The sequence below is a fragment of the Danio rerio genome, chromosome 2, assembly GCF_052040795.2.
Source record: "Danio rerio strain M-AB ecotype USA chromosome 2, GRCz13ab, whole genome shotgun sequence".
Lineage (NCBI taxonomy): Eukaryota > Metazoa > Chordata > Actinopteri > Cypriniformes > Danionidae > Danio > Danio rerio.
The window spans coordinates 11,079,428-11,092,525 of NC_141022.1; the positions used below are offsets into that span (position 1 = coordinate 11,079,428).

General features: G+C 38.7%; 1 protein-coding gene across 2 annotated transcripts in view; it reads right to left on the minus strand.

Moving 5' to 3' along the window:
* The window catches only part of wls (Wnt ligand secretion mediator), a 43,096-nt gene that overhangs the window by 16,723 nt on the left and 13,275 nt on the right, over window positions 1–13,098 (minus strand). For both annotated transcript variants that reach the window (NM_213146.3, XM_087239163.1), the window contains 3 exon segments: window positions 2,702–2,838; window positions 3,155–3,316; window positions 3,441–3,565. In NM_213146.3, coding sequence (NP_998311.2) covers window positions 2,702–2,838; window positions 3,155–3,316; window positions 3,441–3,565 — 424 coding nt within the window.

The following is a 13,098-nucleotide window of genomic DNA, read 5'->3' on the forward strand; positions in this document are numbered from 1 at the left end:
ATTAGAGATGAGTTATTAAAACTATTATGTTTAAAAATGTGTTGAAAAACAAATCTCTCCGTTAAACACAAATTGGGGAAAAAAATTATACAGGGGGGCTAATAAATCAACTGTATGTGCAAAATATATTGCATGGCACCATTTACGGTTGAATTTAAATTAACTAAATACTTCACACAGGCCAATTTAAAGATGTCAAGAGACGCATGTACCCCTAACGTTATAAACAAAATAAAAAATAAAAAATTAATTTAATTAATTCCTTTTATTTATATGGCACTTTTCTGTGCACTCAAAGCACTTTACACATTAGGGGAAATATCCTTATCCAACACCAGTGCGCAGCATCCACCTGGATGACGCAACGGCAGCCATATTGCGCCAGACCGCACACCAGCTGATTGATGGAGAGGAGACAAAGTGATGAAACCAATTATGATAAAGGGATAGTTAGGAGGCAATGATGGACAGAGCCCGGTGGGCAAATTTGGCCAGGTTAAACCCCTACTCTTTTTCGACAGACATCCTGGGATGTTTACCGTCCACAGAGAGTAAGGACCACGCTTAGATGGCTCATCCGAAAGACGGCGCTCACTGAGCAGTATGGAGTCCCTGTGGCTATACTGGGTCATCAGGACAGATTGAGTTCCACCTGCTGGCCTCACTAACACCACTTCCGGCAGCAACCTAGCTTTCCCATGTGGTCTCCCATCCCGGTACTAACTGGGCTCAGCCCTACTTAGCTTCTGCAAGCGACCTGCAGAGAGCCGGCACATTATTTACACGTAAACACAATGGTTGTGTTCATTGTGCACAATTGCCGTTTAATGACTTGCTCAACAGTGCTCAAATGTTAGAGGGGAATGGAAGTCTTTAAAATTTCTGTACGACTGATATCGAATTCCAGTATTGTGACAACCCAGTGCTGTCGTACAGATATTCCAATTACTAAACAAGCATTGAAACTCTAATTTTGGTTAAAATGTAATGTTGTAAATGGACAGCAGAAATATTTAAGAATCATTTTGGAATCGTATCGTGACCCCCAGAATTGGAATCGAATCTTAAAGTCCCTAAAGATTCCCACCCCTATTTAACACCAGGTGTGTTTACAGAGCAAAAACTTGAGGGATGTTTAGGGCCCCGTTTACACTAATGTGTTTTAGTTTGAAAAAGCATAAGTTTTGCTACGGCTACACCATTTGTCCACACTCTGCCGGAGTTTTCGAGCGCCGAAAACGGATCGTTTTGGAAATGCTAAAGAGGTCGTTTTCATCCAAAAACGCTACTGCTCCGTCTCAGTGAGGATAGGGGAAAACAGAGACATCTGAAAACGGAAGCGGGGCTGCCGACATTCGCCTCTCTGATTGGGGCTTTTCTTCAATATTAAGCAGCCTACACACAGTTAAAGTTCTGCATCCTCTCTTTGTAAGTTCAGACTTCGCAAGTTCATTCATTAATTTTCTTGTCGGCTTAGTCCCTTTATTAATCCGGGGTCGCCACAGCGGAATGAACCACCAACTTGTCCAGCAAGTTTTTTGCGCAGCGGATGCCCTTCCAGCCGCAACCCATCTCAGGGAAACATCCACACACACATTCACACACACACTCATACACTAAGGACAATTTAGCCTACCCAATTCACCTGTACCGCATGTCTTTGGACTGTGGGGGAAACCGGAGCACCCGGAGGAAACCCACACGAAGGCAGGGAGAACATGCAAACTCCACACAGAAACGCCAACTGAGCCGAGGTTCGAACCAGCGACCTTCTTGCTGTGAGGCAACAGCACTACCTACTGCGCCACTGCCTCGCCGACTTCGCAAGTTTGATATGGAAAACAGATTCCCGAGAACATATCAGGTAAATCTTCAAAGGGAACAGTGTACTTTATAACCTTATTCACATCATTCTGGCTACATTGTTTCAATTTCTTAACAATAAAATAAAAACATGAAGGAACTGCTTTTTTCATTGTGAAATTAACAACTTAACAGACAGCAGAAATGTTGAGGCGTTGTGCTGCATATATGAGCTTCATCTTCACTGTATGTGTATTCATAACAAAACGAAGCCTAACATTAATGCCTCTTTTCATTTTCATACAAATTATGAAACATACCCTCTAATTTGCTAAATATTAGTTTTAATAATCAATAATGGCCATTATAAAAGTATAATGTACAATAAGTGTATACGTTATTGGAAATAAAGGCAAGCAAATACTTAATATACAGAATGTGTGTGGTTAGATTAATTATCAACTTATCTTTGCGCTCAGCCAAAACACGTTACCCGAGAACAAGTACTAGATTCAAAAGACCAAAGTCTGGGAACAAGTCGTTAGATATAGACAACAAGATTAATTAAATATTAAGTTTAGCAAATATAGTGAGGTTAGATCCAGCGGGAAATCTTTGATGAACACTCATCTGGGTAGATGGGCTGCTGCGCATGTCAGAGAGTGTGTGTGTGTGGTCACGTGATGTGCGTTTTCAGCGTTTTGGTGTAGACTGAGAGCTGTTTAGAAACGCAGGGTGAAATGCTAGTGTGGACGCGGATAGTTTTCATTCTAAAACGCAGTTTTAAAACTAAAACGCACTAGTGTAAACGGGGCCTAAGTTGGCCACTTACAACACAGAACACCCAGACAACCACAAAACAGCATTTACATTTCAAGTGATCAAAACAAAGCCTTACTTTTCCAGCAGGACAGGTGGTCTGGTCATCTGAGTGATTCTCTTCCAGTACCAGATCATAATAATAAGGACGCTGGGAGTGAGGAACGTCTTCATGGCAAACCAAACCTTGGTGAAGCCACCATTTTGATGAATGCCCTGAAGAGTTACAGTGACATTGAGAAACACATTAAGCACACTTAATTGATGGGTATCGTTGTTTGCTAAGAGTCAAATAAGAGGAGTAATCCAAACAAAGGCGAAGATTAAGTCAAGATGCAATCCAGATGTCCTTGGTCCACTGACATTTGTATAACCATTGCCCTGTCCTGAAGCGTGTGCCAATTATAACAAGACGAGACTAGCCAAAATCCTCCCAGGCAAACAAAGCTCAAACAAAACCGACTACATAGCTGTGCGTTTTAGACATGCATCCTAAAAGCTTATTCATCAAAGTCACAGTCTGAAGACTCACCACAAGACGCATGTCGTTGATTTCCCCAATCCCGATGTTGACCTTTTTTCGTTCATTAACAGGCAGTCGGACATTGAGAAGATAGTACTTATGGGCCACACTGCCAAGCTCCATAAAGGGCAACAGGTCACAATCATAGAGGCGACCCTCATTTTCTATAGTCTGCAAATTCAAAATAAAGCAACTGAAGTTTTCAAAGTTTAAAAAAAAACACAACCAGATTTTAATCGATTCCACTAGTTCCCTATTTAGTGCCTAATTACATAGAATGGAGTTGATCATTTACCTTTGCTGCAGTGAAATTGCAGCTGAGTTTGCGTTGCTCTACGGAATGGGCCATCTGTGTCCACTCGCTCAGTTTGTCGTCTCTGTAGGCCAGCCTGACATCAATGGTGATCGAAGCTCCATCCGCTACAGGACAACACAAAACACAGGTCTTAAAGTTAATGCACTATAAACAGTAAACGTTGCTGCACTGTAGAGTAGTTTACTGTGCTCCATTATGAAAGTACACAAAAACAAGGATACTACAAGCTTTAATGCTAATACCATTGCTCTCAACCCCTAAACACATACCTCAGGTCTTTAGATACCTGAAACCTCATTCACCACCCTTCCCCGTCTTCAATATCTTTTCTTTTTTTGAAGATTTATTTTTGACATTTATTACAACAGAGGATGGTAAGCTGGAAAAAGAAGGGGAAGGGATCATAGACTCGGGACGACCAAAGTGAAATTGCTATATATATCGGATTTATTTTGGCCGTTTTTGACTTTATTATGATTGGACTGTGTGTAGACAGGAAGAAAAGTTGGAGATCATAAAAGGTCTGTGTGAGCCGGGACTCAAAATAAGGACGCCTGAAGTTGTTATATTTCTATATATAATATCAGCTGCCTCAGTGTTCCTCAGGTTATCTATTATAAACAATACAATAAAGAAAAAAACTGAATTAGAATCGGCACTAGTGACCCAAAGTTTGTAAGTGTTGACGTAATTTGTGATTATTCAATGTGATTACTACAATTTATTTTACACCTTTACTTCAAGGTGACAGTGTCCGATACATCTTTAACAATGATTTCACGGCATAAAACAAACATACAATGAGCAAAACTTGAAACGGCTTGAATGAATAATGAATAATGGTGTTAAATAGAGAGTGATTGGAAGTTTGGTCAATCATAATAAATACAACGATGCAAAAAAAGAGATACAAATTTGGATTTTTCTAGAAGTATGTGAATATGGACCTATTTGAAATTCATTCATTCAATTTTTTGTCGGCTTAGTCCCTTTATTAATCCAGGGTCGCCACAGCGGAATGAACCGCCAACTTATCAAGCAAGGTTTTATGCAGCGGATGCCCTTCCAGCCGCAACCCATCTCTGGGAAGCATCCACACACACACACACATACACTATGGACAATTTAGCCTACCCAATTCACCTGTACCGCATGTCTTTGGACTGTGGGGGAAACCCGAGCACCCGGAGGAAACCCACGCGAAGGCAGGGAGAACATGCAAACTCCACATAGAAACGCCAACTGAGCCAAGGTTTGACCCAGCGACCTTTTTGCTGTGAGGCAACAGGACTACCTACTGCGCCACTGCCTCGCCCTCTATTTGAAATTCTGAAAACTTTTTAAAAACCACAAAACTCAGAAACAAGAAACTACACCCAAAGCGTTCCCACAGTCTGTAGCTCATACAATTATCAAGTGTCTTCAAAACAATCTTCGGACATTTCCAACCGCCTTAAAACGATGAGAACTAAATTATGATGACAGAATGTTACTTTGAGTTAAGACCTATTTCTTCAAGACCATCACACCTGGGTAACTAAATGAATGCCTGCTGACTGAAGAGTGGACGCTCAGCGGTGCTTATGAACAAGGCCAAATGCAGATACGTCAAGTGACAGATTCATGACAGCCCATACTATTCTTATGAACAACGTGTTTGTCAGCAGTGTGGCTAAAAGCAGCTCAAGGTAACCTTGGACTCATTTAATCTATGGACACCCAGAGGCACACAGACTAACATTAAAAATTCCAGTCCACACAAACCCACAAAAAAAAAAAAAAAAACAGATTCAACTTTGCATGAGGGATTGTCAAAGTATTACAGTCATGTGGTGTGATTCTCTGGAGCCTTGTGTAAGCAGGAGGTAAGAAAGGAGCCGGTGGTTTAGATCGCTTTGCACAGCCCTGTGAGTTCCACTTCACCTCTCTGAAGAGATCCTTGTTGTGTTATGAAACAAGCTGGAGAGCACTAAAGAGAATTCCTGCACATGGAGGGTTGAGCCTTATGGGGGAGGTGCAGAAGGAACGGAGCGGCAGACATTAGCCCTCTCCTCTCTCTCTCTCCTCCAGTGTGTCTGCAGCGGCCCCCACCTACAAGCGACTGTGCCAAAAAGCTTTGAATGTCAGCTTAACGCACACAAACATTCCGGCCGGGTGCAGCGCGCATCACCCCGGCGACTAAGCCATTTCAACAGCTGTGTTATTGCTGGAGACTGGCCAAACTGTGCTGCTTGAGCCAGAGAGACCAGAGGCAGAGAGAGCCAACTGCAAATGAAGCAGAGGGGCTGCCTTAACTTTTGAAAAAGTAAAAATGCAGGTCTTAAAGGGATAGTTCAGGTAAAAATGAAAATTCTGTAATCATTTAGTCACCCTCAACTTGTTCCAAACCTGTTCTGATGAACACAAAAGGATATATTGTGAAGAATGTTGGAAACCTGTAACCAGTACCAAAAATTAAGACTCCCCAAGCTCCAAATGCAAGTGTTGGCGAGTACTTATTGTGGAGGCAGGTAAAATGTATGAATTGCCATGTAGTGAGAATTACAGGCAGTTTTTGTTCAGTTTTGGTTGACCAATCAGGTTGGATTCGTGCCCCCTACCTGCCATTAACCAGTTGTGCATTCATTAGATCATTTACATGTTTGGCGCTTGAGATAAGTGCAGGAAGCAGTCTATATCTGATTATTGTCATAGAAAGGTTGACCACATATTTCAGTAAACACACAAAAAGAAATCTATTTCATTTACAGAGCACAAGGGCTGAAATTATTTCACTTTCTTTCCATATTGCTGCCATGAGTTGAGTTAAAACACCAATCTTGGTGTTTATTCTCAAACACTTTTGTCTAAAAAGAAAGAGAATAGTTTAAAAGGTATTCTCAATACAAGTCCCTAAAGTGAGTAGAAACATAACGTAATAGTAAAATAAAGCAGGACAAATTAAACGAAAGAAAAAAAATCTGTTACTAACTTCCAATCAATAAAAGTGCAACAAATGCAAATAATTGCAATTCACAACTATTAATTAATTCACAACTATTAAATTAATAGGCCATGTCTGATGGAACTGGTGGAATTGTATGACCAGAATGAGTTTAGAGTTTAAGTAATGGAAATGTGTGAAAATGAGAAAATGGACTGACTGTCCAGCTTTTAATAAATCAAAATCCATTAATTTGATACAAAATTTCAACTTATTAAATTGGACACCACCTGGGATGAACCTTTTAATTTTTGAGAGGGTCCCTGCTCACAATGACAGAATTTTCATTTTTGTCTGAACTGTCCCTTTAAGGTCTTGATATATACTCATGACAAAAGTTTTCTTTTTTCATAGGGGTAAAAGAAGTATACTGTTAGCAACCATCCGACAGTCATCCACACTGCTGAGAGAGACATTTAGATGAATATGTACTGTAAATATATTTGGCATGCTTCCTTCTGAGTAACAAAATACACACAAAGAAAACAAGGTGAGCTCTGAAATTCAACACTTTAGAAAAGTCATTTTCTTTGTATCATTTTATACAACAGATTGCTTAAACAGAGGGACATTTAAATTTTAAACAGGAAAAAAGGGTCAGTGTTGTTGTTTTTTCTTGTATAAATCCCAAAAATCTGAACTCAGACTGAACAGAACCAGATATTTTTATTCCAAAGAAGGTGAAGCCCCAAAGCCATGACTATATTACATCATTAGCACAAACCAATGGTGGTTTTAGGGTACACTCACACTGTTGTGTGCCCAGGCACATTTCCCCAGATCATTTGAGAAGTGCGAGTGCTCTGAATCAGGCTCAGGCGTGGTTCAGTTGGCCGGCCCTAGCCCAATTGGAGAGTTGTGCCAAAGCACGGTTCACTTGGGCTCAGAGCCCGAAACTGAAGACGAGACATGACTTTAAAGGGACTTTTTGACATGGATTTATTAGTCATTCTTACTATTCAATGAACGCAAACTATCGTAATTTATTAAAGACGCAAACCCCTCACTGCCCGACAGCTGCACCTTCAGCAAACCTCCTAATTCCTGCAGCATGAGGACTTTATGATTGTTTATAAGTGGCTGATCTGGTCGGCAAAATATTTGACTGCTTGTCACAGCATCCCAGACGACTAAAATTATATAACTGAAACCTTCACTGTGCTGAGCGAGAGCACTTCTCCTCTGTTAAACTGAACAGCGCATCATCGATGATGTAATCGTGCTCAGGCTCGGACATGTACATGTGATTCTTCAGGTTTCTTATTTTTAATAAATTCGCAACAATTTAAAAAAAAAACTTTTTCACATTGTCATTATGGGCAAGTTTTGTTTCGATGATGTGTAGTTTTGAGGAATTAAATGAACTTAATTTATTTTGGAATAAGGCTGTAACTTAATAAACAAATGTAGAAAAAGTGAAGTGCTATGAATACTTTCCGGATACACTGTACTTTATTTAAAACCATCTTTAAGCCATCCAAAACGTGCCTTTAAATATATATTTTTAATTAGCAATGCAACTTAATTACATTGAGTTGAAAGTGGGTTATAAACCTTTTGGCTTTACTAAACTCTTCTATGCTTGTTTGAAACTGATTTGCACTTGTATCTTTACCCATGAGCCATCTATAATTCAGAATTGCAATGACATGCTTCTTTCCTCAACATTACTATTTCCAAAATAAAATGACTCTCCAAACAATGCAGAACTAGTAAGCATGCAAACAACGAGTGCCAAATGAATCCCTATTAGGACCTTGTTAGAAGAGACTCTGTGAGGTCCTGCTCAGAGTACAAGATATACAACGAGAGAATCTGCTGGCAAAAGATCACACAACACTCGTGGTAAACACGTAACATCTGGCTGAGGAGGATGTCCTCAGAGAGCATGTTCCAGAACCCTGAACAGTACAAATATAGTTTCAAGCGCTGAATGCATAAGTAATAATGCAAAGACCTGCAGTAAAGTCACAGAGAGAACGCTGGGCCAAATAAGCAAAAATGCTCATTAATGTTTTCTAGTTTGCACAAAAATTCACTAGCAGTTACAGGTTTGGTAATAGTAGGATTCTTCTTTTTTATAATAAGCATTTATTATGGATTTTTTTAAGAGAAAATGAATTGTGAAAATTTTCCTTCAGGTAGATGAAGAGTATCCGCACAAAATGAATTATTTTTAAGAAATATTTTATACCATTTGCCATTACTTTATTAAACAAATGACCACGTTTACATTTATGACATCCTCATATTCTTTTAATGTTTTATAGAATAAAGTACAGATTTATTTGTAGTTCTACAGAACCATTTGTGCTTTGTGAGTTGTATTGTGATGGCAAGTGCATTTGTTAGACCAAAGTTCTGTGGATATTAAAGACTTCTAATCTAATCTAATCTAATCTAATCTAAATGTTATAACAATAATAAATAACTGTTAATTTTTTTAATGTTGTCAATTTTATTTATCCTTGTGGTTTAATTAGAATTTCTCCCACGTCACATAATCCTTATATTTTATAATATTCTAATATCATGATCTGCACATGAAGAAAAATGTACTGTTGTTGTCATCGTTTGGGGAACTGATACAATACCATAAAAAAATATTTGCATTCATTTATGACAAACAATTTATTGTTCAACAGTGAATGTAAATACATTTATAATATTTTAAAATATTATAATATTTAATATTTTTCTAACTTTTTTTTAATCAAAGAATATTAAAAAGTAAAATGTATTACAGTTTTCATGATACTTTAAAGTATAGGTGGGCATAGGTAAATTTTTTTAATCTAGATTAATCTCCGAATTGATTTGAATTCTGCCAAAGGCATTCAGAATATGTGTGCTACCCAAATAATAAGTCTTTGAAAACGGGTTTCAATTCAGGTGGCGCATTAGACCAAAGGCTCATCTCCTGTTTCCGAAATGCATCACAAACTGCTTGAGAAACTGTTCTTCTATGATAACTAGTGATGAAAATAAATGATGTTCAATAAGATGTACTCGTGTTTACTAACTGTTAACACATATACTCTGTTAGCAAACATACTCTCACCAGTCCTTACTCCTTATTTGCATCTAATACCCCCAGTTTGTCTCGGCGGCATGAATGAAATGTTCATGAGTTAAAGTGAAACTGCCTAACAGTAGTTAAAGTCAGTCATCCAGCTGATTTGATTCAGAAGGGCACTTTTTTGTCAGACGGCTCACCGATCAGGTATACATCCACACTAAAACATCAAGGTGAAAGTCATCATAGCTTGCGTAGAATAGACCCAGCTTCCGAATCAACTTTAGGAATAAAATAACAGTGATATTTTTAATCGCACAATAAGAGAATAAAATGCAGCACGTTAACACTGATAACAGCCCACCACTTCTTTAAAGTAAGGCTGTGCAATTAAGCGAAATCAAAGTCGCAATTTGAAACGTTGCAATTAGTTAAAAATGTATTATTTAATTTCCCCCGCCCATAGCAAATGTGTGACTGCGTCTGTGTATAACAGTCATACTAGCCGATTGAGTGAGCACACTTTCGTTCTGCTCAATCTGAATTGCGCAACCGGACTATGCGGAACGCCCACAATAAAAATGAAAAAACATACAAACAGAAAAGTGCGGAAAAATGTGAATGATGGCATCTGCTGCTTCAAAAGCTTTATTAGACAAATAAATGTAAAAGAAAAACAGCATTAGTAATATGGGAATATTTTGGTTTCAAACTCGCAGACACTGAACAAAAACAGGTCATTTTTAAGAGTCGTTGCATAATTCTTGCCAAGGCTTACAGATTATTGAGCTGAAGCTTGACAACACAGTTAAAAAAAACGCAAATCACAATATATGAAATAAATAAATAAATGTCGCAATTACATGTTTTCCTGAACTGCACAGTCTTACTATGAAACAAAACAAAAAAAAATCTGAGCTGAAATTAAATGTAATTAATTAACCATTATTGATGCTTGATTTTGTACCAATAATAACGTCATAATAGAACAGCAAATCATCATATCAGGATGCTTACTGAAAGATCATGTGACACTAAAGACTAGACTAATAAATAAAAATCAGCTTTGTATCACAGAAATAAATTAAATGTGAATTTACATTTAATAAGAAAACTGTTATTTAAAAATGTAATAATATTTATCAAATAAATGCAGCCTTGGTCAGCAGAATTTCAATTTAACAACATAAAAAAAAAGATTGTTTCCAAACTTTTGACTGGTAGTGTATGTGTTTTAGTGTAAATTATGTAACAGCAGGAGCCGGTTGGATTGTGCACTAGCACTTAATGTGTTAAGGAACCACAAAGACTCCTCCTACATTTCTCAAGACATGAATAGCCAGCAAAAGGTGCTCCTGCGGCTAGAAGGAGCCGACGTTCCGATCACTTTCCCAGACTGCTCTGGCTCAACAATGGCTCTTCATTAGTGGCCAGTGTTATCCGCTTAATCCCGTCTTTTGAAAGGGCAGACTTGGAGCCTTTCCAAATCTCCACCCTCCCACAGCCAGATGATTTTAAATGGCAACAGTGCTATACAGGCTCACAGGCCGGAACCAGTCAGGTGCAAAGAAAGATTTGGAAACTTGATCATACTTCACCTAAAAATGATAATCATTTACTCACCTTTGGCTTGATCCAAACCAATTAAAGTTTATTTTTATTTATGTTCTGCTGAACACTAAAGAAGTTATTTTGAAAAATGTTGGAAACCTGTAACCCCTAGTATTTGTTTTTCCTACTATGGAAGTCAATGATTACTACTTTCCACAATTCAACAAAACATCTTTTGTTTTTTTCTTCAACAGAACAATACCTTGGTACATGCCACCGATATGTTTACAACATACCAGTCAACCATCCCATGTTTGCCAGGATTCTCCTGTGTTTTAGCATTCTATCCCACCATCATCCCATTTAAAGAGCATCTGTTATGCATTAAAAGGGTCATATTGTAGTTTTGGGAGTCTCCAACAACAGACTGATATGCATGCAAGGTCAAAAAACCCTTATAATCTTATAATATGCAGTTATTTTTATCAAATTTTCCCATGAACTTCCATGTGATTCATTCAGTGATTCATTTGTTCCTAAACCCCTCCTTAAGGCTGATTTATACTTTTGCGTCAAACGCTGGCGTATGCTACGGCGCTGACGCATAGCCCTTCGCAGTGGCCGTCGGTGTCGCTGACGTGCAACTCTCAAAAATTGTAACTTCACGTCGCAACGAAGTGTAGCGCAAGCTCTGTGATTGGCCGGCTTGGTAGCGCTGACGAGTCTGGGCGGGACCGAGAGCCGCGTGAGCTGGACGCGAGCCCAATGGAGCGATTGTTTACAAGTGTGGAGTCCCGTGAAGGAGCACCTGATGGAAAGTTTTTCCATCATAGTTACCTCATAGTTAAAGTTTTACCCCATAGTTAAAGTTGTTGCACGACCGCCGGTTCCTGCCTCAAAGTGAGCGAGTTTGAGCCACTTGTACATCCAGGAAGTGTTCAGGAAAAGCAAAACAGCAGAGAAGAAACTCGACACAGAGGAACATTAACACCTCACTGCCCACTAGCGTTTGGGAAGTCTTAATTCAGACCAACAAAGACAGCGCGCAGAAGTATAAATGCAAAGCTACGCGCGTTGCATGCGCTGTGGGTCATGCCGGTCACTTGACGCAGAAGTATAAACCAGGATTTAGCGTGACTCTAATCAGCGCTGATTGGTCCGATGACCCAGTTGTGATTGGTCAACTGCGTTTAGCGCATGATAGAGAGAAATGTCCACCATGGCTCATTAACAGTTTTGAAGTTGTCAGAGTGCAGAGTTTATATGTGAGCATACATGCCAACACTCCCGTTTTTCCTGGGAGTCTCCTGTATTTCAAACCCATCTCCTGCCACCCTCACGTTTTGTTATCTCTTCCGGGAAACGTCCGTAATTTGTTTTTGTTTTTTTGTAACATGTTTATTTAAGGTTATCAAAATGATTGTACAATGAGCTTTTACATACATAGTCAAAGAAAAAAAAGTTTTACAAAAAACATGTTCAATGGGTTGTAGAAATTATAGTAATCCTTAAAAATAAGCCAACAGATAGATGAAGTTAAGAGGAAAAAAAAGGGAAACATGATACCATCTATAAGTACTAATATTGACTACCATTAAGTCACAGTCTCTGGAAAGGCACATAAAACTAAACATATTTTCCTCATCACAGCACATTTCTATAAAATAGACATGCCATTTGAAACAAGAACATAAGAACTGAACAAAAGAAAATAAAAAAACAACAAAAGTAACAAACAAACAAACAAACAAACAACAAAAGACCATTCCCTGAGCCTCCGACAGCCTTCCTCCACAAAAAAACTAATTGACACACAAACCATTTCTCTTACATGTGAGGGCAGGTGATCTATAAAGGGAGACCAAATATTTTGAAAACTCTGTATGTTATAATTAAGCACAGCTGCAAGCCTCTCATGGGGGAAAACTGCAAAAATCTCTCTGTACCATTGTGTCACAGTGGAGAGAGTGTTTTTTTATCCATCTGATAAGGATGTATTTTCTTGCCACAAGCAGCAGTTTATCAAACAATTCATAACCTGTTGTGTCAAGGGTCAACGATATTGCTTGTGTTTTAGAAGGGAGTAA